Source organism: Pelobates fuscus, chromosome 11, assembly GCF_036172605.1.
Source record: "Pelobates fuscus isolate aPelFus1 chromosome 11, aPelFus1.pri, whole genome shotgun sequence".
Classification (NCBI taxonomy): Eukaryota; Metazoa; Chordata; class Amphibia; order Anura; family Pelobatidae; genus Pelobates; species Pelobates fuscus.
In genome coordinates, this window is record NC_086327.1 from 37,458,307 (window position 1) to 37,483,579 (window position 25,273).

Consider the following 25,273-nt stretch of genomic DNA (forward strand, 5'->3'; position numbering starts at 1 on the left):
CAGTGGCGCCGAGACGAAGGGAGGTCCACGCAGAAGTTCAGGGGTGCAGCCGTAGAGAACGTGGGCAAAGATAGACCGTCTCACGCCTCTGCCTCTCAGCTACCGTTGAACGATGAGCTTCCCGGCCAATGCACCAAATGATACCGGAGAAACTGACGGAAGCCAAGCACAGAGAGATGGACACAGGTTTCTTCAGGAAGGAAGAGATTCTTTATTGGATCACCGATCGGGACTCAGAGGGACTAGCGTCACCAAAATACAGCAAAGTCTGAGTACTGAATACATAGAGTACATTCCTTATATAGCACTGTAGCTCCTCCCACAATTAACTACACCCACACATACCCTTAACCTATTTAATAAATAGAGTCTAAACTCATCCATCCGGTCTAACCACGTGGCTCATCTGATACAAAGGAGAGGGACGCGTAATTCCAGTTCTTACATTCCTGCACCTGGTCAGTACAGTGATAACAGTATCTTAGCTACGTGTAATTAACTAACTGATACTACAAACACATATACATACATATGCCTTGTGGCAATCTTAGCCTGCTAAACTTGTATTTTACTGGAATTACATCACAGTATCTCCATTTGTAATGAAACAAAAATGTTTACAAGGGGAAGCATAATTTCAGAGGGTTTTTAATATTATATTTTCTTATCCTATTACTTATCAAATTTGTAATTGTGTTGTTTAAGAAATACAATTAAATGTGGAAATTCACACATCTTGGCTCTCTGTCAATCATTGTTATTGTCACTGGGGGGACAAGGCAGAATGTGGGGGCTATATAGAATAATAATTGTAGAGATGTACTACGCTGATCTGCTGGCATTAGTTATCCTCAGACCATCATAGAAAATTAAGTCCACAATTAATTTTTTTATATGATTTCTATAAGCTATAGTAATGCACACAAGTTGGCTGCTTCAGAATCACTAGAAAGGCATACCTCCCAATATTTCAAATGGCTAAAGAGGGACAGTTTAAAGGAGCTCTATAGTGTCAGGAATACAAACATGACCCCTCAGATCACTCTCCAAATTTGATATTACTCACCTTTTTTTTTTCCACGTTGTGCCGCTCTCGTCGCGGTTAGCCACACCTCTGTGGCTGAGATCATCAATTTTGATGATCTCAGCTAATCCAATGCTTTCCTATAGGGTTGGCTGAGATCACTGGGAGGCTATTGTGCATGCGCAGCAAAACTCTGCTCTGTGCCAATCAGCATCCCCTCATAGAAATGCATTGAATCAATGAATCTCTACAGGGAACGTTCAGTACCTCCATGCAAAACGTAGAAAAGCCGAACTCCAGTCACTTACTAATAACAATTTATGTTACTGAAATGTAATTTATAGCAAGAAAGATTTATCTTTTTTACACAGACTGATTTCTAAACACATTTATTGTAGTTTAAATACACAAAAACTGTGAGTAGTATTGTTGTGGAGCTCTGTTATACACTGACTCACCAATAATACATAGCTCCTAGAAAAGAGGATCTTTAGGATACAACATAGGGACTGTCTCTTCTACAGAGGGAACTTGGCAGGTATGAAGAGCATTTGGCAGGCTGGGCATCTAGCTACCAGTCAACCAGAGGAGTAAAGACATGTTCCAGCTGTTATAAAACACAGGGGACTAGTTATTTTTTTTGTGCTATATTTTGGCCATCCTGGCCACGGATGTAAACAGCATTTGGCTGCAGCCGTTGCTATGGTAATGTCAGCTGTTTTTTTTCTGCGTCACATTCCTGCGACCTCCAACCATGTTCTGTGGGCGGGGACAGGATAAGTGACGTCACGAGCCGGAAGGGTGTCGTGGAAGCTGGAGAGATTGCTCTGCGGGTAGAAATCGGCGAGCGAGGACCTACAGGTAATGTCCGGTGTCTGCCGGGCTGCGGTAATGGCTATTGGGGCTGTCAGAGCGGGAGACACACTGAATGATGACATGTTTTATGTGATCTATGGGGCCAGCAGCAGGGATGGAGTATGGAAAGGGTCTGCATAGTGTCTGTGTGTGACAGTGTGTGTTACATGGTGATGTGGAGCTTTCATTGATGGGGTTTCGTGTGTCTGTGTGTGTTACATGGTGATGTGGAGCTTTCATTGATGGGGTTTCGTGTGTCTGTGTGTGTTACATGGTGATGTGGAGCTTTCATTGATTGGGTTTCTGGGGTGTGTCTGTGTGTGTCTCTCTCTCTGTGTCTCTGTCTCTGCCTGGTGTGTTGTCAGCAGTGACAGGGAGCCTATATTCAGTGGGTTAAATCTAATTATGGTAAAGGGGTAAGAGCTGCTTTATCTGTTGGGATAGGGGATACATCGATTTGGCATACATATAGGGGAGGGCTTAGGCAGCCTTTGTGATACGGAAGGCAACTTAACCTGTCTGACTTGGTGATGGGGAGGCTGAAGTGACAGCCTTAGTGATGGAGGGCGGGGTAGGGGGCCTGAGGTAACAGCCTTAGTGATGGAGGACGGGGTGGCCTTAGTGATGAGGATGGGGGTGCGGGGGCTGAGGTGACAGCCTTAGTGATGAGGATGGGGGTTAGGGGACTGAAGGGACAGCCTTAGTTATGAGGATGGGAGGGGAGGGGGCTGTGGTGACAGCCTTAGTGACGAGGATGGGGGGGGGGCTTAAATGACAGCCTTAGTGATGAGGATGGGGGTTAGGGGGCTGAAGGGACAGCCTTAGTTATGAGGATGGGAGGGGAGGGGGCTATGGTGACAGCCTTAGTGACGAGGATGGGGGGGTCTTAGTGACAGCCTTATTGATGAGGATGGGGGGGCTGAGGTGACAGCCTTAGTGATGAGGATGTTGGGTGGGGGGGATAAGGTGACAGCCTTAGTGATGAGAATGGGGGGTGGGGGGCTGAGGTGACAGCCTTAGTGATGAGGATAGGGTTCTGGGGAGGCTGAGGAGACTGCTTTAGTGTTGGGTAGGGGGCTGAGGTGACAGCCTTAGTGATGAGGGTAGGGGGCTAAGGTGACAGCCTTAGTGATGAGGATGGAGGGCTGAGGTGACAGCCTTAGTGATGAGGATGGGGGGGGGGGGCTTAGGTGACAGCCTTAGTGATGAGGATGGGGGGGGGGGCTTAGGTGACAGCCTTAGTGATGAGGATGGGGGGGGGGGGGCTTAGGTGACAGCCTTAGTGATGAGGATGGGGGGGGGGGGTGCTTAGGTGACAGCCTTAGTGATGAGGATGGGGTGGGGGGGCTTAAGTGACAGTCTTAGTGATGGGGATGGGGGGGCTGAGGTGACAGCCTTAGTGATGAGAATGGGGGCTGGGGGGCTGAGGTGACAGCTTTAGTGTTGGGTAGGGGGCTGAGGTGACAGCCTTAGTAATCAGGGTGGGGGGCTGAGGTGACAGCCTTAGTAATGAGGATGGGGGGCTGAGGTGACGACCTTAGATATGATTTCTTTCTATCCTTTCTGGAACCAGGGAAGTGTTAAATCCATAGAATTCTATATAGAGCAAAAAAGTGCCAGCACTAAACCTGTTTAGGAATTCTGGTTCCCAGGCACTTTGCAGTATTTCCAGCTCTGTGTTTCATCATCAGTATTTTAATAGTGACTACTCACCAGCAATCATCACAAAGGGATGTTCATGAAAAATGTATTTAATTTAATTTCCTCTTTTTTTGTTATCTTGTTGCCACAGCTTTAGTTCATGATGCAAATGAATTGTAAAACTTTATGTTGATAATTCTTTGGTATCAAGATCGTGAACTGCATTCCTGTAAAGAACAATTTCGATTAGCTGCTCTGTGTTGCTAGTGGGAGGTTTAAAATATGTTTCTATCAGGTTACAATACTGATGGCTAAGTTCAATACTGCAATTGTTTGTGAACTACATTTCTCTTGATGCTTAGGGTGGAGGATGGGTTAAAATGTTCACAAACCTATGTGATACTTGGTCATCACTGCATTGCTGAAACAGAAAAGTTAGCAGTAAATCTAAACTAGACTTCTAAATACTGAAAAATAATGAATTGGGGGCACACCATTAAACAGCAAATTTGTGTTTCTGCTTTTAAGGACTAAATTTAAAATACACATCCATTTCAAATATGACAAAGCTAATTAAAATCACCCATTTAAAGGGGGATTGTAGCACCATATGGTCAGTCTTACCATGCTTAACCAATATCAGTGGTTTCTACACTAATACAAACATATTAAATGCAAAATGTACTGATTAAACTGCTTCAAGGGACTGTCCTGTGCTCACCTGTTAGTGGGAAAGATTATGGTGTCCAAACCAAGGGAATATGGTCAAAGCTCAATTTATAAATTCATAAAAATGAATCTGGGATGCACTTCCAAATATTTTGTGAACTAAAGTTCCCTTGATACTCAGCCAGCCTTTATTTCAAACAGCTCGAATTACAAGGCTTGCCATCTATGTACAAAATGTGTAGTGTTGTTTTTTGTTTTTTTATATTAACACTGTACAAGCAATTCTTTTTCTATCCAGTGGTTCCCAACCCAGTCCTCTAGTACCCCATAACAGTCCAGGACTTAGGGATTACAGTTGTATTTAAGAAGAAAAAAATACTTGAGACATAGCAGGGTAGTTCCTAAATCCCGGACTGGTAGGGGGTACTTGAGAACTGGCTCTATACCATTGTATTCTTCTGTCTCAACAGAGGATTCTGTATATTTATATTAGCAGGCAAGTCCAATTTCAATGAATCCTTTTAATTGTCTTCATTGTGCAATTCTACTCACATTCATGATTTTTGCTTTTGCCTTATAGTTTACAATTTCACTTCCCTGTCCTTATGGCATTCCGACTTTTTCTGGTGTGTTCCATCTTGGGACTCGGACTTGCAGTACCCATAGAACGAGCCACTCCAAAGAAAGAAGCAGAACCACCTCCAGAGCCAGCTGTAAGTACCTCTGTCCTATCTCACATGGTTTCTTGATATTTAAATCTGTTTAGTGTGCTACTTTTACAGCACTAGCATTTCAAGTGGAAATGAAACTCAAACTACCAGTGGGTAGTTTGTCTTGCTACACTTTTTGCAAGGTGTGACCTTATTTATTGGTAAATCCACACGTAAGTAAGGTATATCCATCAGGCCTTTGGAGTGCACCCTTTTTAAAGGGATATTATAGTCACCAGAACCACTACAGCTCACTTTAGTTGTTCTGGTGTCTTTAGCATGTCCCTGCAGGCTCACCAATGTAAACGCCTATTTAGAGAAAAGGCATTGTTTAGTAACATGTCTAGGTCCCATAACATAGACTGCCACTAGAGGTGCTTTCTGTGTCATTGCTGGATTGTGAATGCTCCCCGTAGAGATGCATTGATTAAATGCATCTCTATAAGGAGATATTGATCGGAGTGCAGCGTTTTACTGCGCTTGTGCTACAATCTCCCAATATTTTCATATGGGAAAGCATTTGATTGGCTGAGAACATAATGCTTGATGATCTCAGCCATGGAGGCAGGACCAGCCTCGGTGAGACCTCTGCAGCTATGGAGAAAAAGTAAGTTAAAGGAACTGTCACTATAGTCACAAAAAGAACTGTAGCTTAATGATACAGTTTTAGTGTATGGATCATGCCTCTGAAGTCTCACTGCTCAATTCCCTGCCATTTAGGAGTTAAATCACTTATTTCTGTTTATGCAACGCTAGTCACAGCTCTCCAGGCTGTGACTGACAATTTTAAGCAGATGTCACTTTAAAAGTTTTCATCTTATGCTCTGTAAATTGAACTTTAATTATTTACATCAGGCTCCTGCAGAGTCCAGCAATCTACTAACCGAGCAGGTGATAAGAAATTCTAGATTAAACAGAATTTGCAATAATGGAAGTATCAACATTAAATGACTCTTTACAGTAGTTAGAAGGGCTGTGCAAATCACATGCACGCAGGTGTGCTTAGGGCTCCATAAACCAAGTGACTTAACATCTAAATAGAAGATAATTGAGCAGTGTGACTTCAGGTGCATTATCCATACATCAAAACTGCTTCATTAAGCTAAAGTTGTTATGGTGACTATAGTGTCCCTTTAAATACCTTTTTAACTCCACTGTGAGTAGTGCGGGTAACCTAAACATGCAGTCCAGCACCATGGTGTTCCTTCAAGGGACATTCAGAGCATGTACAGGTGATACTCGAAAAATTAGAATATCGTGCAACAGTTCATTTATTTCAGTAATGCAACGTAAAAGGGGAAACTAAATATATGAGATAGACGCATTACATGCAAAGCAAGATAGTTCAAGCTGTGATTTGTCATAAGTGAAATGATTATGGCTTACAGCTCATGAAAACCCCAAATCCACAATCTCAATAAATTGAATATTGTGAAAAGGTGCAATATTCTAGGCTCACAGTGTCCCACTCTAATCAGTTAAGTAATCCATAACACCTGCAAAGGGTTTCTGAGCCTTTAAATGGTCTCTGGTTCAGTAGGAATCACAATCATGAGGAAGACTGCTGACCTGACAGTTGTGCAGAAAACCATCATTGACACCCTCTATAAGGAGGGAAAGCCTCAAAAGGTAATTGCGAAGAAAGTTGGATGTTCCTAAAGTGCTGTATCGAAGCACATTAATAAAAAGTTACGTGGAAGGGAAAAGGGTGGAAGAAAAAGGTGCACAAGCAGCAAGGATGACCGCAGCCTGGAGTGGATTGTCAGGCAAGGGCCATTCAAATGTGTTGGGGACATTCACAAGGAGTGGACTGAGGCTGGAGTCAGTGCATCAAGAGCCACCACACACAGACGGATCCTGGACATGGGCTTTAGATGTCGTATTCCTCTTGTCAAGCCGCTCCTGAACAACAAACAACGTCAGAAGCGTCTTACCTGGGCTAAAGAAAAACAGCCCTGGTCTGTTGCTCAATGGTCCAAATTCCTCTTTTCTGGTGGGAGCAACTTTTGCATCTCATTTGGAAACCAAGGACCCAGAGTCTGGAGGAAGAATGGAGAGGCACACACTGCAAGATGCTTGAAGTCCAGTGTGAAGTTTCCACAGTCGGTGTTGATTTAGGGAGCCATGTCATCTGCTGGTGTTGGTCTACTGTGCTTCATTAGGTCCAGGGTCAACGCAGCCGTCTACCAGAAGATTTTGGAGCACTTCATGTTTCCTTCCACAGACGAGCTTTATGGGGATGCTGACTTAATTTTTAAGCAGGACTTGGCACCTGCCCAAAAAGCACCAAAGCCTGGTTTAATGACCGTGGGATTACTGTGCTTTATTGGCCAGCAAACTCGCCTGACCTGAACCCCATAGAGAATCTATGGAGCATTGCCAAGAGAAAGATGAGACATGAGACCGAACAATGCAGAATAGCTGAAGGCCGCTATTGAAGCATCCTGGTCTTCAATAACACCTCAGCAGTGCCACAGGCTGATAGCTTCCATGCCACGCCGCATTGAGTCAGTAATTGCTGCAAAAAGGGCCCAAACAAAGTACTAGAACCATATGCATGTTTTTTTTTTTTTTTTAAATCTGAGTTTTTAGAGAAGTGCATGCACTAACATGCTGGATGCTTCTTATTTAAGGTATATGAATACAAGTGTAAAAGTACATTATTATTTTTTTTTTTTTTTAAATGAATGAGGTGGTGCTCTCGCTCAGTGCATACTCATCTTTTTAGGTATGTACAGCAGTATTCACTCTATCGAAGGCTGCTGAATATATCCTTCAATCTCCTGCACTGTGCTACAGCACTCCAGTTAAAATCCAACCAAGAGGCAGGCTTGTTTGGATATCTGCCATTCCAAGCCTTGTGAATTCATCGCTACTCCAGTCAATGTGAAGCAAGTTGGTGGACTACCAGTTATATATTATTGTCTCTATAGGAAGTTAGTATTTAAATCCATTGTATCATTTACTGTCAGCCAATGAGCCAATGAGCAAACGGTTAACTACTTACCCTGGGAGACACCATGAACTCATGGTGGAACCACAACCACTACAGAGAATTGTGGTAATGTCCATTTGAGTAAACAAAAAATATTGTCCTCTCTTTTCTTTGCCATAAGCATGAATAATTGTATGAGTTTCAATTATTTAATCCCTTAAGACCGGAGGGCGTACTATTACGTCCTTTTTTAAAGCGGCTCTAAACGCCGCAGGACGTAATAGTACGCCCTCCGGTTTTTTGTTACTTACCCGGTCACCGGCGATCCCACGCCGACGATCGCGGTTGGGGGGACTCCCAGGGAGCCCCCCGTGGCACCTCTGTCCTCTTCAGCCCCCCGGGCCATGTGAGAGTGAGGTCCTTGCGAGGACCTCACAATCACATGGCCGGGATAGCTGGCTGCAGCAATGCCAGCAGGGGGGACCAACTGTAATGACAGTCAATGTAAAAGAAATAAAACAATATACTTAGATCATATATATGGCAACGTAACCAATCTGGCAAATTTCAATTTCAAATGTAACACGCTATATTTGACCCTGTAACTTCCCAAAACACCATAAAACCTGTACATAGGGGGTACTGTTTTACACGTGAGACTTTGCTGAATACAAATATGTGTATTTTATTGCAGTAAAAGCAAACCGTATTATGACATTGACAGTTAAAATGTCATGTAGAACTAAAAAAATTAAAATAAATCTTATTTTCTCCCATTTTTTTCATATTAAATTATGTTTCATAGCTAAATATTTGATATTAAATGAAAGCCCTGTTTCCCCTGAATAAAATGATATATAATAAGGGGGGGTGCATTTAATATGAAAGAGGTGAATTACGGTTGGACAGACATATAGCGCAAATGCCAGGTTTTGTTTACATTTTGTTTCGTTCACAACTTGTACATTTGGCTGTGGTCTTAAGGGGTTAACAACTCTGTGTTGTGTTTTTTTTGTTTGTGGGTTTTTGCAGGACACGGGTCTCTTCTATGACCGTTACTTGCAAGAGATAATCAATGTGCTGGAGACAGATGGCCATTTCCGGGAGAAGCTCCAGGCAGCTAATGCTGAGGACATAAAGGTAATGGGTATTCCTTTTAACCCATTAAGTGCCTGAGGTGTGCACAGCTGCTATTTGGGTACTCTTATGACACTTTAAGCTTTTTAATGTAACATGTGCACCTATGCTGTATCTGTACAGATTATCTCTGTGGACTCTGTACTTCTTCCGGCCAAATAAACAGGATGCTATGCAAACACAGTCTGTTACAACACCGCAACAAAATAATCACTGTAGATAAGGACAGTGTGAGCACAATATAGTGTGTTGAAGCAGATTTAGGCCACAGCTGCAATTGCCAGAGCAGAATGATTTAAAGGTACACTATAGCATTTGCAATACAAACCTGTATCCAGTTTCCTGTAACTTATCTGGATGTGCGGCCCCATATGAGGGTTTAAAAAATGAGATTTACATTCGGTCTATTTGGCTGAGATCAGCAAGATTGATGATGTTAGCCAATCTACTATTTCCCATGGGGAAGTATTTAGAGGATAGTTCGCATGAGCGTCAAGACGTAGTACTGTGCCAATCAAATTCTGTGTCTGGGTGGCGTGTCCGGCAGCCGAGGAAGATGGACGCCTAACACCAGAGCTCCTCGTGGCGCCCGCTTCAATACCGCATATACACACGCACCCGGCCCGTCCACACAACTACAATGGGTCGCACAAAGAAACAGGCAGACCCCAATGGCACCCCAAGACCCTCAGGGCGCGAGGGGGAGCAATCCATACGCTCCTACCTCCAAGCCGCAATCCGCACCCGATCACCGCAGCGGGAGGGGGAGGCCGCAAGCCAGGAACTGGATTGCTTCCCCTCCACATAGGCCAGGCTGTTGCCGGTGCCATCACTCCTGTCTGAGTCACAGCCCCCACAAGAGGGTGAGTGGAGGGCCATACTACCGAATTTACTTACCAAAGCGGACTTTGAGGCCCTGTCCGACAAATTTTTCCAGATTTTCTGGTTCCACATAAAGACAGGTTTATATATAGTTGTCAGTCAGGTCCCTTTACTTTCCAGGCATTAAAGGCAGGAGCAATTTTCATGCAGGGACACACATGTGAGTGATTCTAACTGCTCCTATGGAGAGCTAGCAAGGGAACAACATATTTTTGTTTAAAAATGATCAAGTTGGGTGAGGCATGACAACTGTTCTAAGAGGATGAATGACTTCAGATCTCTGAAGCTCCTGACCTATTTTATAACTAAACATCCCAAAATTGACTAATAACTACTGATTTGTAGGATTTTTGGATTGAGTTACAGGAAAAATAGTTTTGACTTATTACAATTAATATTAAATCATTCTATGTGCATTGTTTCTTTGTGTGGTTATACTGCAAGTTATTTAGATTAGATTAAAAAATTAATTGAACCCTTGCTAATATCCTATCCATATAAACGGATACCTGCTCAATCCTTAGATCAGGGATAGGCAACCTTTGGAACTCCAGATGGTTTGGACTACCTTTGCCAGCATTATGGGTGTAAGAGCATTATGAGGGATGTAGTCCACAACATCTGGAGTGCCGAAGGTTGCCCATCCCTGCCTTAGATAAATAAATGTAATAAAACATTAGTAACTGATAAAACTGCAAACCTACCTAGCCAGGCAAACTCAACTTATACCTAGTCAATATAATATTAATATTCTAACTATATATACCTTCTTTTTGATCTATAAGATGGACATATGTATTTTAATATATTTGCTTAAAGTAAAACTATAGTCAACAAACCAACTTCAGCTTAATGAAGCAATTTTGGTGTATAGATCATGCCCCTGCAGTCTCTCTGCTTAATTCTCTGGCATTTAGGAGTTAAATTGCTTTGTTTATGCAGCCCTAGTCACACTTCCGTGCTTGTAATGTGCACAGCCTACCTAAACTCTTCCTAATAAGTGAGATCTATTGTTTACACAGTCTGTTTAATTTAGAATGTTGTATCTCCTGCACCGTACTTGGCTTGCTAGACCTTGCAGGAGCCTCCTGTATATGAATAAAGTTCAATTTAGAGAGCAAGAGATACTAACTTCTAAATCAGGTTAACATCTGATTCAAAATGAAACGTGTTTTTTTTGTTTCTTTCTCATGCAGGCTGTGTCATCCAGGGGAGGTGTGGGTAAGGCTGCATGGGTAGAAACAAAAGTGATTTAACTCCTAAATGGCAAAGAATTGAGCAGTGAGACTTCAGAGGCATGATCTATACACTAAGAATGTGTCATTAAGCTAAAGTTGTTTTAGAGACTATAGTGTGTCCCTTTAAGCCTAGCTTATTTCTTATTTATACCAGATATACGTGTGAAACATTTACTAGCAAAAATGTGCATAGCTGACTAGTAATGATATATAAATATGAGATTTACATATGGAGGCTCGTCTACTCTGCATACTTCGGAACACTGAGAGGCATGAAATTTTGATTTGAGCACGTCCGCTATGCAATTTTTATAATTTGTAATATCTGCAAAGATGGTTAATAATATAGCCAGCATGTTTGTGTATTCATCTCACAGACTTCAGAGAACTATAACATTTTAATCTATGCATCTGGCGGTGGATTCATTAGTATAGAGATTTTTTTATTCTCAATTTCTCTCCTTTCTCTTGCTGTGTACTTGTATTTACACATTCTGTTCTTTGTCTCGCTCTTTGTCAGAGTGGTAAATTAAGCAAAGAGTTGGATTTTGTCAGTCACCATGTCCGGACCAGGCTGGATGAGCTAAAGAGGCAGGAGATATCCCGACTGCGAATGTTGATCAAGGCAAGGATGGATGCAACAATGGAAGAAAGTAAGCACACTACATTGTGAATATCTGTTTAAAATCTATGTTCAAGATGGCGCAATTGTTACGTGATTTAAACGTTTGACTTATTTTTTCTAGTACATTTTTACTGCATTGTCTCTTATAACATTTTAAAAAGGATCCACTTTGGATTGTCAGTTTTAAACAATTGTCACTGTCTGGCGCAGGCAGGCAAAATTATGTTTAACTTACCTGCACCTGTCACTCGCGTGCGCTGCCATTTTCTTCAAACTGTCCTCTTCTGCTCCCGGTATACAGCGTTGTGTGTCTTTTGTTTTATGTTTTTTTTTTTTTTTTTTTTTCTTTCTTTTTGAATTCTCTACAATTTCCAGTGTGGAAAACACAAATAAATTGCACATTTCAAGAGTAAAATACTTGCATTAGAACAAAATGTTCCCACTCAACTCTTTCCAGCTTTGCTAATTTGGTGTACAATGTGCATTTGTCATGTCAGTTCTTGATAATTTTCCAGTTGAGTGGATAATAAGAAAGAAAACTGTGCAGGGTTTCTTCTACAAAACACTTCTGAGTATTGAACTGCTAATATTCAGTGGAATACAGACAGGGTAATTAACTGGTGTGTGGATTCAAATAACATTTTTAATTTGAGGACAATAATATTGGTAAACAAACTAAAAGCATAGTTGATGTAGAGAACATTTCCAGTTCAGCCATTTGGACCTTAAATTTGAAATTTACTTTAAGGATATTTCATTTAAGTGAGAATTCAGAGTGTGATTATTGAACATCAGGGTTATTTACTTAAGTGAGAATTCAATTAAATTCAAGGCCAGAGTATCTGAACAGAAAGCAGAGCTGATCTAGATAGTTTTTTCCAGTTCCTCTCTAGTGAATGACCCTGCATTTCTGTTGGTTATTGATCATGTTTTTTTTGACACTTGCTATGTTTCTCAGATGTCCAGATTGACCACCTGGCATTACTGAAGCAGTTTGAGCACCTGGATCCTCAGAATCAGCATACCTTTGAGGCCCGTGATCTGGAACTTCTTATTCAGGCAGTAAGTCTAGCTCTGTAGCAACTTATACTGATATTTGAGGAAAACATCTAAAATTCATTGTCATGCTTTCTTCAATGATTGATTGTAAATAAAATGTAATTTCTTATAAATAATCTTGGCATCACATTAGGGCCACTGACATCCATGTACAGTAATTCAAAATCTACTCCTTTCTACTTCTCAATGAAATTATGCTCTTTGTCAGTCTAGTAATGTGGTGTTCTAGCCTCTTGCATTGCTTGTTGGTGGACTCCATGTGACACCTGGTGCAGATATTAGTCTACTTTCAAGTAATGAAGTCAGATTTATGTATATGAGAAATAACCACTAGAGGGCGGTGTTGTAGAACAGTGCATATTATTTTGTTTCTCGATCATTTTTACAGCTAGCCTCTTAAAGGTCGGCAGAGCATCATGTGAAATGTAGTTCACCAGCTTGTGCAGCACTAAGGTTAGCATTCACATGTTATATAATGTTCTAATTTGCTCAGGCCACCAAGGACTTGGAAAACTACGATGCTGCTCGCCACGAGGAGTTCAAACGATACGAGATGCTGAAGGAGCACGAGAGAAGGGAATACCTCAAATCCCTGGATGAGGAGAAGAGGAAAGAGGAAGAAGCTCGCTACGAGGAGCTGAAAAAGAAACACAAGGAGCACCCAAAAATTAATGTACCAGTATGTGTCTCATTGTACCATTAATCACCCTATCTTCTGTTAAAGATCATTCTTCCCGGGAATTGGCAACTTAATAAAAATGACATCTAGGCATCAATACAAAATTAATATGCACATTTTTTAACAATGAAGCATGAAGGTCATTGCAACAGGGAATGTGTCCTCTGTGCCTAAATACCATGTGCTAATTCATTACACTCCCCATCTGTCTCACACAGCATATACGAATTCATTACATACCCCAGCTGTCTCACGCAGCATTTACGAATTCATTACACGCCCCAGCTGTCTCACGCAGCATATACGAATTCATTACATACCCCAGCTGTCTCACACAGCATATACGAATTCATTACATGCCCCAGCTGTCTCACGCAGCATATACTTATTCATTACACGCCCCAGCTGTTTCATGCAGCATATACTTATTCATTACACGCCCCAGCTGTTTCATGCAGCATATACTTATTCATTACACGCCCCAGATGTCTCACGCTGAATATACTTATTCATTACACGCTCCATCTGTCTCAAGCAGCATATACTTATTAATTACACGCCCCAGCTGTCTCACGCAGCATATACTTATTCATTACGTGACCCAGCTGTCTCACGCAGCATATACTTATTCATTACGTGACCCAGCTGTCTCACGCAGCATATACTTATTTATTACGTGACCCAGCTGTCTCACACATTATAACACATTTTTCATTCCACCACATTTCCCACAATCTACTTGTACACTATGTTTTAAAGAGCTGGCATTCTCTCATTGATCAACTTTGTTCAGCTGTCATCTCCTTTTTTATTTTTACTAGGGAAGCATGGATCAGTTGAAGGAAGTTTGGGAAGAAGCTGATGGCCTTGATCCCAATGACTTTAACCCCAAAACCTTCTTCAAGTTACACGGTAAAGAAATTATTTTAGTTAAAAATGACACACCCTCCATGATTACAGTGAGAGTCTGAATTGGGATGTGTTTTCCTAGAACAAATTAATGGCCAATTTGTAGCAGTTAACTCATTTCAACTAAAATTATTATCTTGAGCAAAGATTATCAGAAGTTATACAAACCATGAGAATGGGCAAAGATTTAGAACATCAGTGAGGTGAAGGATTTAAACACCCCCCCCCCCCCCACGCCTAGTAAACATGGGGTCCATGTCTGGATTATTATCCATTTTAATTGAGGAAGACCCTAAGCAGAAACAATGAAGCAAAAACAAACAAAACTTATGAAGTGTTTGTTGTGTCCTTGTATCTTCTAGAGCTGCATAGAGTCAGCTACAGCTTACTGTCTGTGGTTGGTGTATCTTGCTTATAGAGGGAGCTTGCTGGCCTTAACCCCTTAAGGACACATGACATGTCCCTTTTATTCCAGAAGTTTGGTCCTTAAGGGGTTAAAGATGTGGACCTCCATCGTGGGTGGGAATTGGTCTGAAATGCAAAAGGCCAAACAGGCAAAAATAAGAAAAAACTAGTTTGAAGCTTAAGTGGAGACTAACCGAAGCACAAGCTTTCACGTTTTTAGCGATATTTTTTTTTTTTTTTTTAATGAAAACTATAGTTACAGGAATACAAACATGTATTCATGTCTATATAGGTTTGGAAACACAGTTTACTTCCCTTTATTCTGCCCCTGACCCGCCTCCTTGGCTGAGATCATCAAACTTGATTCTCAGCCAATCCAATGCCACTAGAGAGGCAGTGTTTACAATAAAAATCATGCATGGACTGACTATACACACCGAACAACTGCATTAAAGGGACACTATAGTCACCAAAACAACTTTAGCTTATTGAAGCAGTTTTGGTGTATAAATCATTTCCCTGCAGCATTACTGCTCAATTCCCTGCCATTTGAGTTAAATCACTTTGTTTATGCACCTTAGTCACACCTCTCTGCATGTGACTTGCACAGCTTTCCTAAATACTTCCTGTAAAGAGCCAGCTAATGTTTATACTTCCTTCTTTTCAAATTCTATTTACTGATGATAGCTTGCTAGCCCCACAGACGCCTTCTGTGTATGATTTAAAGTTCAGTTTAGAGAGCAGGCAATAAAAACTTTTATAGTAAGTAACATCAAATTGAAAGTGAATTTTTTTTTTTTCTTTTTCTCTCATTCATGGTGAGTGAGTCACGACCAGGGGAGGTGTGGCTAGGGCTGCATGGAAAAACAAAAGGGATTTAACTCCTAAATGACAGAGAATTGAGCAGTGAGACTGCAGGATCATGGTCCATACACTAAAACTGCTTCATTAAGCTAAAGTTGTCTTTGTGACTATAGTGTCCCTTTAACCCTCTTGTTTTTTTTTTTTTTTTTTTAGTAATACAGTTGAATTTAACTTGACGAGCGTGTCGGGTCATCTGTGTAGCTAATGCTGTTGAAGTTTATTTTTTATGTGATGGCAGAGCACCTTATTGTTCATCTTCTTTAACTTTTCAATCTGTCAGATACCAATGGAGATGGAGTACTGGATGAGCTGGAGCTGGAGGCCCTTTTCACAAAGGAGGTAAGATGAAGCTCTCTGTCCTTCTTTCCATTGTTTTGTTTTTTTTAAAAAATCAAAGGGAATTATAAACTAAACCAAATGTTGTGGTGGATTGCAAAAAAGGAAGAAAAAAAAAACACAAATAGCATAGCTACAAAGAGTCTCGAACTTCCTCTATTATTTTTAGCTCTGCTAGTTTGGGCTAAGATTTCCAATTCCCTTGTCAGTGCTATGCAAAATCGTTGTTCAGTAAATAAACCCCAGATAATATTTGGTTTATGACAAAATGTCACCTTCTAACTCTCCTTTAAAATGGATGCTGAGTGGTTATATCCAAGTTCTCCAAAATTAAGTTATCTCATGCTCCTACGTGGCTACACTAGTAATCAGAAACTAGCACAAAGTTAAATGGTATATTGTGTGACTTCAGATTTCAACTTTGCTACATTAGAGTAGATCTGTGTTATGCAAGAGTTCAATGGGAGAGGTCGTTGTATGTCTATGTGCATTTCTGTTACACGAATTGTAGGGTGATGGGAAGAGAGATTGATAAACTTATGCTTTGTACATCTTGGGACAAATGGAAAGCATATCCTACTGCCTTGTAAGAATTGTATTCATATTAATAAGCAGTAAGTAATTGTTAATACTTTGTCTGTAGCTGGAAAAAGTCTACGACCCCAAGAATGAAGAAGATGATATGGTGGAGATGGAAGAGGAGCGGCTACGAATGAGAGAGCATGTCATGAAAAACGTATGTTTCCTTTGTTGGTTTTTGTTTCTTGTTTTTTTTTGGGGGGGGGGGGGGGGTTTTATAAAAAAATTCTCATGAAATGGTGTGAGACCTCCAAGAATATGTAACCGATTTTATGCGCAATGCAATCAATACAGAAAAATTTGGGTTTAATTGTTCTTTTTAATAGTTAACCATGATCTCTTGTGACACCATCTCATATGTTAACAAATTTAAGACGTTTCTTGCTATCTTTTTTCACAAAATGTTGCAATGTTACAAAGGCAAAGATTATTTGGGGCTTTGTATACTGAATGCGTTTTCGGTGATAGTTTAATAAATGTTTATTTCCTGATGTACTTATTATGGAAATGCTCTGCAATATATTTGCAGCTTATCAACATTCCTATGTATTTGGTAGGAACGGTAAATGTTATCTCACTAAATCATCTCTGCCATATGTTAACACAATATATAAAACAGTAACCCTGTTAATTTAAAAAGGCAACGAATAGTGAACCAGCATATAATGCTTATTGGATTTTTGTTATTTTATTTATTATTTCCTCCTCTCCCCCCACCACTACCACAAATCCATTCAAAGTTAACCTTTACAGTTACAGTGACTTAGTACTGTTTTGTCTTTGTCAAGCATGTAGTATTGAAACCTTGTCAGGTCTCTCTTTTTTTTTTTTTAAATCCATAAACAAATATGTAAACCTCAAAAAGATTGTGTGGGTTGTGTTATTTTGTTGTTCTTATGAGAAACTGTGTTTTTTACTGTCTGTATTTTCAGGTGGATGTAAATCATGATCGTTTGGTCACATTGGAGGAATTCATAAAATCTACAGAAAGGAAGGATATCAATGAGCCTGATGGATGGGCGGTAAGATTCTCAGTTGTTTCGGTCTCTAATTTCTTTCTTGATTTGCTAGTGTGATAGATCATTTGGATCTGGTAAATTCTACATGACAGCTAGGGGCACCAGCAGACTGAAGTACAGAACTTAACATCTAGAACCTTTAAATCCTCTAAATGGAGTGTTAGGATTTGATATCCGGAAAGTATTTCAGTCTTTCTTTTCCTGGGTACGCATCAGCTACATATACAAATTCCTCTTCTGTCTCCAGCCATCTGAGGCAATGGTTCCCAACCCAGTCCTCAAGTACCCCCTACCAGTCCAGGATTTAGGGACTGCCTTGTTGTGTCTAAAGTGTTTTTTATTTTTTTGTGGGTGGGGGGGGGGGGGTTAAGTGTCTTTAAAAACACATTAGACACAATTGGGTAATCCCTAAATCCTGTACCGTTAGGGGGTACTTGAGGACTGGGTTGGGAACCACTGATCTTAGTAGTGTATTATGGTTCACACGCTGGATGCATGGTGGTTGCTTCTCAAGCTCCGAGATCCTGCACACCAGTGGTGTGATTGGACTGTGCGCACTGTATCTCACAAAACTGAATGGAGCTCTAAATAAACTGCTGGCAGCATACTATGGCTATCTGTTTATGTAACTGTTCCACTCATCTGGGCTGATAAGTGGATCTGGCAGCAGAGCTCTAAACTGCATATTCCATGAATTTTTTTGGATCAGACCCAATTGACCAGATTTGTGGTCCTGTACTGGGAGAGGCTCTCTCCTGTTTAATGGTAAATTGGCAGAAATGCTTTTAAAATTATCTCCATTCATGTGCTTTTTTTTATATATATATATATATATATATATATATATATATATATATATATATATAATTATTTATTTTTTACTTAAACACTACTTTAATGTTAAATTGCTCTCTGTTCCCAATAGAACTATACTAAGGGTGCAAGATGCTTTCAATTAATGGGAAATTATAGTGCCAGGAAAACAAACTCGTTTTCCTGGCACTATAGCTTCTCTCCCTTTGTCAAGGCCCACCCCCATGGTGCAGAAGGGGTTAATAACCCCTATTGTCACTTACCTGGGTTCAGTGCCGATGTCCCTCGGTGCTCACTCTGCTCCGCCCACACTCCTACCCCGCCGGCGGGGGAGACCTAATGCGCATGCGCGGCAATCCCCGTGCTCGCATTAGGATTTCCCCATGGGAAAGCATTATTCAGTAATCATGCATAGTTTGAGGACGTCCAGCGTCGTTAAGGCAACCAAAAGTCGCCTTCATGCCAGGGAGTGCCTCTAGTGGCTGTCTGGTAGACCCTAGCAGGTAATTATTGCAGTTTATATAAAAAAATGCAATAATTGCCACTCTAGGATCAAGGGTGATGGGAGTTTGCACCCAGACCACTTAAATGAGCTGCAATGTTCTGGGTGCATACACTGTCTCTTCAAGATATTTCTTATATATTCAAGTATATATTGAAGCAAAAAACTTTAACATTATATTTTTTTTTTTTTTTTTTTTTTTGCATTTGTGTGCCAATTAATTGTTCTTTCTTTTTGGTGTCTTTAAGACCGTGGATGAAACTCAAATGTACACAGAGGAAGAGCTACGCAAGTTTGAGCAAGAGTTATCAGAGCAGGAAGCGGTCTTGAAGCAGCAAGCTGAGAAACTCCGCCAGGAACATGAAGACTTACAGCAGAGGCAGATAGAACTTGATGCACAGAAGAAGGAATACCAGCAGGTATATTGAACTAAACCCACCAGATACATGGTTATTTGTCTAAAAGAAATCAGACGCTTGCTGAGTGACTATTAACGCACAGTTGAAATTATTCTAATAAAGTAGCTTGGAGTTGGGCATATTTAATGGTGTATTGTGCTGTGACATGTTTCATAATCTCTGGTTATCAAGCGGTTAGCTTATAGATTTACAAGCTAAATAAAATTTACTTTATACAGGCTGTCATGCATATGGAACAGAAAAAGTCCCAGCAAGCAGCTGCAGGTCCAAACGGTGAGCTGAAGTTTCAGGGAGAAGCACCTCATCCAGCAGATGACAAAGGTAAGTACCAGCAAGTCGGGGTCCTTCTATGAATTGTACGTCTGTATCCTTATCACTGCTATCGGTTTACATATAGCCCTGCACATGTACGTGAACTTGGCTGTTGGCAGAGCCATAGACCATGCATGCACTGTCCTCCGCTCCACTCTCTCTACTTTAATATAACCGGTTTTGTGATTGCTACCAGATTTAAAATCTATGTATAACAAAGTTTGCAATGTTGCGCTTTAAGACCATAGTCCTTCTTTGCAATAATTGGTTTCTCATTTCCAAAAATGAGGCAATATCATCCTAAATGTACGACTCATTGCCACAATCGGAGCCAATAAATTAATTTGTTTAGGGCTATTTTTCTGTAATTGGGTATCTTATTTAACCCCTTAAGGACACATGACATAATATTGTAAAGCGCTACGGAATCTGTTGGCGCTATATAAATGGCAATAATAAATAAATAAAAATGTGTGACATGTCATGATTCCCTTTTATTCCAGAAGTTTGGTCCTTAAGGGGTTAAAGCCCTACTTGCCTTTTTAGAAAAATAAATAAACAAACAAATTGAATATGTATAGCTGATAATGAGAAAGTGTCACATAATCGTAGAACACGCTTATGACAAATGTGCCAAAACTGCTCAGTAACAAACACACAGAATCTCTGAAAAACCTCAGACAATAAGAGGTTAATGGAAAAGGTTGTATGGATATGACCGATCTAAATTTGTTTAGCAATTACTGAAATGTACAATTTATCGATGAGATTACGGTACTTGTTCTAACAGAGTTTAAATTGAAAATATTTGTTATTGGAGCAATATAGAGCTTTTAAAGTCGCTGAGCCTAATTTAAAAAAGAGCAAAATGTCACAAGCATGTCAGTATGAAGCATGTGTCTAAATTAAGTTTGTTCTTTTATATAGCTATACGGAATGTATGGCTGACGTAGCTTTCAAACACCAAAAATAAGCTACATTCTAATCTTGGCTATAATCAGCTGTCCTTGTTGAAGGACTTGTATGGTTGTGGGTGTTTGGATTTAAATAACTCGTGGATTTGTGTCTCTTCAGCAGCACTTTCTGTGGTCTGACATTTTTAAATGCGGTTTTGAACAGTTGCATCGTATTACATGCTAAGTTTGTTTAAAGGCAGTCTCATTAAAATACTTGGGTTTTAAATTTAAATAAAAAATTAGATGCCTTAAATCTTACACATAAAAATTTTAGTTGTGTGACAAAAATAGAAATATTGGTATACACGTATACATACAATAGATATCGGGTTTCAGCTTATTCCTTTTTCAAGATGGTGTCACATTCTTTATATCACACCCAGAATTAAGCGTATATCACTTTTTAAACATCTTAAATTCTTTTAGACAAAATATTCCATAGGGCCACACATCATAAAAATTCACATACACAGTATATTATACATGCAGATTAACACAATGTATTTTGGTGTATTCCTACCAAAATATATATATGGCACAAGTATCATAGTCTCTATATCATTTTAATTTTTTTTCTTCTTAACTTGGGCTTCTTTCAGCTATTGTCCATGTGACAAAAACTGCAAATCGTAGTAGAGAATACTGGCATTTATTTAGACAACAAAATGCTTGAAGTTTCAAAATGCTTACAGTAAACAAAGTGGGACCTATACCAGGTTTTAAACCTTGACTTGTTGATGTGTTTTGTCCCACCTATCCCCATATGGGGCTTTCTCAAAGTGATGCTTGTACCTATACTCCTCCTGTGTAGTTGCCCATCCCAAACTATAGACATTGCTCACTCATATAAAATGTCCTTGCATCCAACAGTAAGTGCGACACAGTAAACATTCGTCAAGGATATATATTTTTTAAAAAATTAATATATTACAATAGACCTTGGGTAATTGGTTTTTAATTCGGAAAGGACAATATTTCTTACAACAGTAGTCTGTCAGTAAAAAACATTGTTCTGATATGGTTTTATTACGTTTGTTTTTTGTTAGAGATACATTTATAAGATTGCACCATCTCCCAACCTTATTTTCTAGCGTTTGAGGTTTTTTTTTTTTTTTTTTGAAAGGCGTGGGGAGGTGGAGGTGGAGGTGGAGGGGGGAAACACCAAGCTAGGTTGACTTTTTTTATTTTATTTAAAAAATATAAAATAAAATACAAATAAACATAAAATGTATTTGCTGTAAATCCACAGGCTTTGCAACTTCTACATTTAATTCTGAACAGTGCAGAAATTAACATTAGGGAGAGCCATTGCTCTCATAATGGTTTATAGCATTGAGTTTACCCAATTGTGGATAGAACAGGGGTTTCAGAAAACCTGTAGTTCAGCTTTGTACAGTTGCCAGAACCCTTCCTTCATAGCCTCTCTGAGTATTTAAAGTAGCCGTATGGGCAGAGGGGACAATAGCTGCACTGCAGTACAGTTAGTTGGTTGAGTGGTTGGCAGTGATTCGATTTTTGTTTGTTTGTAGATACTCAGATGTATAAAGAAACAAAAACAAACATTCAGGACAAGTTTCCTGCAAAGAATTTAAAGTTTTTTTTGCAAACTTTCATTTAATGACAAACCATTTTCTTTTTCTTTTTTTTTTTATTCCCTCTTCACAGCTAAAGTAGAAGAACCCCATCCTAATTCTAACATTCACGGTGAAGCCCCATCTGAAGACAAGGTCCACAAAGAACCAGAGCTTCATCACGAACAGCCAGCTCATCCAGACCAATAATAAGAGAGGACAGAAGAGAGGCCAAGTAGCAGAAACAATAAAACAAAACCATTTTTGGCACTCTTTTTAATTCTAGAAGTGAGCTCTCCTGCATGGCCATCTCCTTGTTCTCCAAAATATCAAATTTAAGGGATGTGCAATCAGCCTCTGAGTAAATCTCTCACATTGGGAATCAGGCTTTTTGTTTTCAAAAAACAAATCTTAAAGATACGTTTTTATGAAAGATAAGCGAATGAGGGAATGGGGTGGGGGGAGGGTTTAGTGATTTACTAGTGATTTTAAGGTATCCTCTAGTTCAGGCTTCCCCAAACTCCGGCCCTCCAGATGTTGCTGAACTACAACTCCCATGATTCTCAGCCTATCTATTTCCTTCATAGAATCATGGGAGTTGTAGTTCAGCAACATCTGGAGGGCCGGAGTTTGGGGAAGCCTGCTCTAGGCTGTGCCATTTTAAGTCAGCCTCACATTGCCACAGCAAAGCATTTGATGGCTCATACCAAATAACTGCTTTGTTACAACTCTTTGCTATACAGTAAATTATATATGCTGTTTTGGTAGCAATTTATATATTACATGTGAATGTGATGCTAGCTAGGAAATTGACTTCTCCCTTTTACTTTCCCGTGTTTTGGAGGGGACAATTAACCACCTTTCATACAGCTCTGATTCCCATATCTCTGAACAACCTGTAATTTGAACCTGTCAGATGCTGATTTCTTCAACGGAAACTGATTTTACATTAAATAGGGGTTTAACAATAATGTCCAAAAAAGTAATATCTAACTGGGGGGGACATCACAGGAACATTTTAGACCTGTTTTATTCTTCTAAGGATTCAAACTCCTATTCAGTCCTCTGCCAGATGAGGTGGACTGAACGGGAGTGGGAGTCCTTTTAAGGAATATATAATTATTGAAGTAGGTTTCACATAAATGGTCTCTATGTTGTGTTAATATTTTTTAAACCAACACAGTATTTGAATTCGACCTTAACACCAATGCACCTTTACACTATTAACTCTAATACTTCCCAGCATGCAGTTAGATTCTTCCTGATTGGTCGGTTGTCCTATTTAGTTTAGTAATTGGTGCAATTCATAGGAGAAAAAGGTTATTTTAGGTTCATGTCCTTTACCGTATCATGAATTTAAATACAGCAGTGGAACTTTATACAAATGTTTTTTTTTTTTGTTGTTTTTTTTTAACGCTATTAAAAATTATAACATATATACCAATTTATTCTCCCTTTCTATGTATATATTGTGAAATGCAGTCCTCAACAAATTGCGGTTAGCAGTACCATGGCTAGTTTAGAACTGATTTTATTGATCTATTGTCTCCTCTGGCACTCTGTTAATTGGCATATGGCGTTTGAAAAGGACTAGATCTCACTAGGGCAGAGCTAGATTCCCCAAAAAATATTTTAGTGTTATTCAATAAAGTGTCAATTTTTGGGAATTCAAAGTAAATGTCAAGTTTAAAAGTAGCTAATTTTTGAATTCCTGACACTTCTCACTTTAGTAAATATCCCTGAAAGTCGTCTTGTAGGCAAGGGAGAGAGAAAACACAAATTGAACAATGAAACACATTCAAATCTTTTACAACGTCTATATAGTGCAGTGAGTGTCCTGGAAATTACTCTCACAATAAAATAAAGCAGCCACTTTTTACAATCGGACAGTCACTACCTATTACCAAAGAATACAGATAAACTAATGACAACCCAAGAAATATACAGCTAGTGGCCAAAAGGCAACCAGCCAAGTGTGTGTCAGGGGTGACCTGAAAAGGGGGTAACCCTTACATGTGTATTATGAAAAGAAAAACAAACGGGAAGATATGACAACCCACACTAAAAAATGCCATATCACCTTAATGTAACATCACATAGAATAGTATGATGGCATCCATAACATAATAATAATAAAAGACCACTATTTGTTTGTCATGGCTATTATTTGTAGAGATACTATTCCATGTGATGCTAAGGTGATGCATGACCTATGTTTTTAGAATAGTTTGTAAAGTGAATTATTATTCTAGATCTTTAAAATTTGTCTTTTAAGGTCAGTATGTGTTTAGAAACGACTCCATTATGTCTATCACTCTCTCATGCTGATGAGAAGTCAAGCTTGTGCTCTGTTAAAGTTGGTAATTGGTGATGCTTGCAAATTACAAGATTTAATCTGTAATATTACATCATTCTCTTATTGGTGCTAAAGTTCTGTTCGCCTTGAGGTAATTTGTGGGGGTTTTGGCGCCCTTTTGCTTCTACGTGCTATAGAAATGTTCCCTAACCTTTACACCTCGGTTGATGCTGAATTAAATTTTGGACTTGCTAAGCTCTGTGTGAAAAGGAGTTACCAGATATCTGGAGTGCCAATGTTGGTCATCTCTGTTCTATTGACCTTCGCTCACATTCCTTTTTTATATATATATATATATATATATATATATATATATATATATATTGTGTTTCTATTTGCTTGTTATTGCTTTAGGCAGAAGATTATTAAAAAGCGAACCAATTGCATATAATTTGGTGGAAATGGTTAGAAAATGAAGACACGTGCATTATACAATAGAATAAGGTATTGTAAATTAAATTGGGGATATTGTCGTGTGGTTGGTTTAAAAATAAAAAGATTGTGTGGTTAACTTTTTATTTTCTATTCTTATCTGAAGAATAAACGTCTAGTGCTAAAAAGCAGTTGAGTTTTTATGTACTTTAAAAAAAAAATATATATATATATTTTTTTTTTAGATCCTGCTCTTACAATAAAACAAAAACAAAAAAAAAACACTTCTTTTTCGTGGGTTTCGATGGTGATTTTATAATTTTTAATGGTTTTTAAATGTGTTGGACCCATTTTGAAACCATCCAAACCCACAAACCGCTAAACTGTAGGTTCTGTTAAATTAAAG

At 39.4% G+C, this 25,273-nt stretch overlaps 1 protein-coding gene across 1 annotated transcript; it reads left to right on the top strand.

The window, feature by feature from the left end:
* Nucleotides 1-1,798: 1,798 nt before the first annotated feature.
* Nucleotides 1,799-23,583, top strand: NUCB1 (nucleobindin 1). The gene is made up of 13 exons (XM_063436954.1): nt 1,799-1,885; nt 4,770-4,902; nt 8,867-8,974; nt 11,612-11,744; nt 12,675-12,778; nt 13,269-13,454; nt 14,276-14,366; nt 15,913-15,971; nt 16,612-16,704; nt 17,480-17,569; nt 19,130-19,300; nt 19,519-19,621; nt 22,234-23,583. The coding sequence occupies exons 2-13, from the start codon at nt 4,795-4,797 to the stop codon at nt 22,347-22,349; spliced, it is 1,362 nt and encodes a 453-aa protein (XP_063293024.1). The 5' UTR covers nt 1,799-1,885; nt 4,770-4,794; the 3' UTR covers nt 22,350-23,583.
* Nucleotides 23,584-25,273: the final 1,690 nt, after the last annotated feature.

Coding starts and splice junctions, on each gene's coding strand:
- NUCB1 (XM_063436954.1), top strand. CDS start 4,795: ATGGCATTCCGACTTTTTCTGGTGTGTTCCATCTTGGGACTCGGACTT. Junction 13,455..14,275: donor ACCCAAAAATTAATGTACCA/GTATGTGTCTCA, acceptor TATTTTTACTAG/GGAAGCATGGATCAGTTGAA. Junction 16,705..17,479: donor GAGAGCATGTCATGAAAAAC/GTATGTTTCCTT, acceptor CTGTATTTTCAG/GTGGATGTAAATCATGATCG.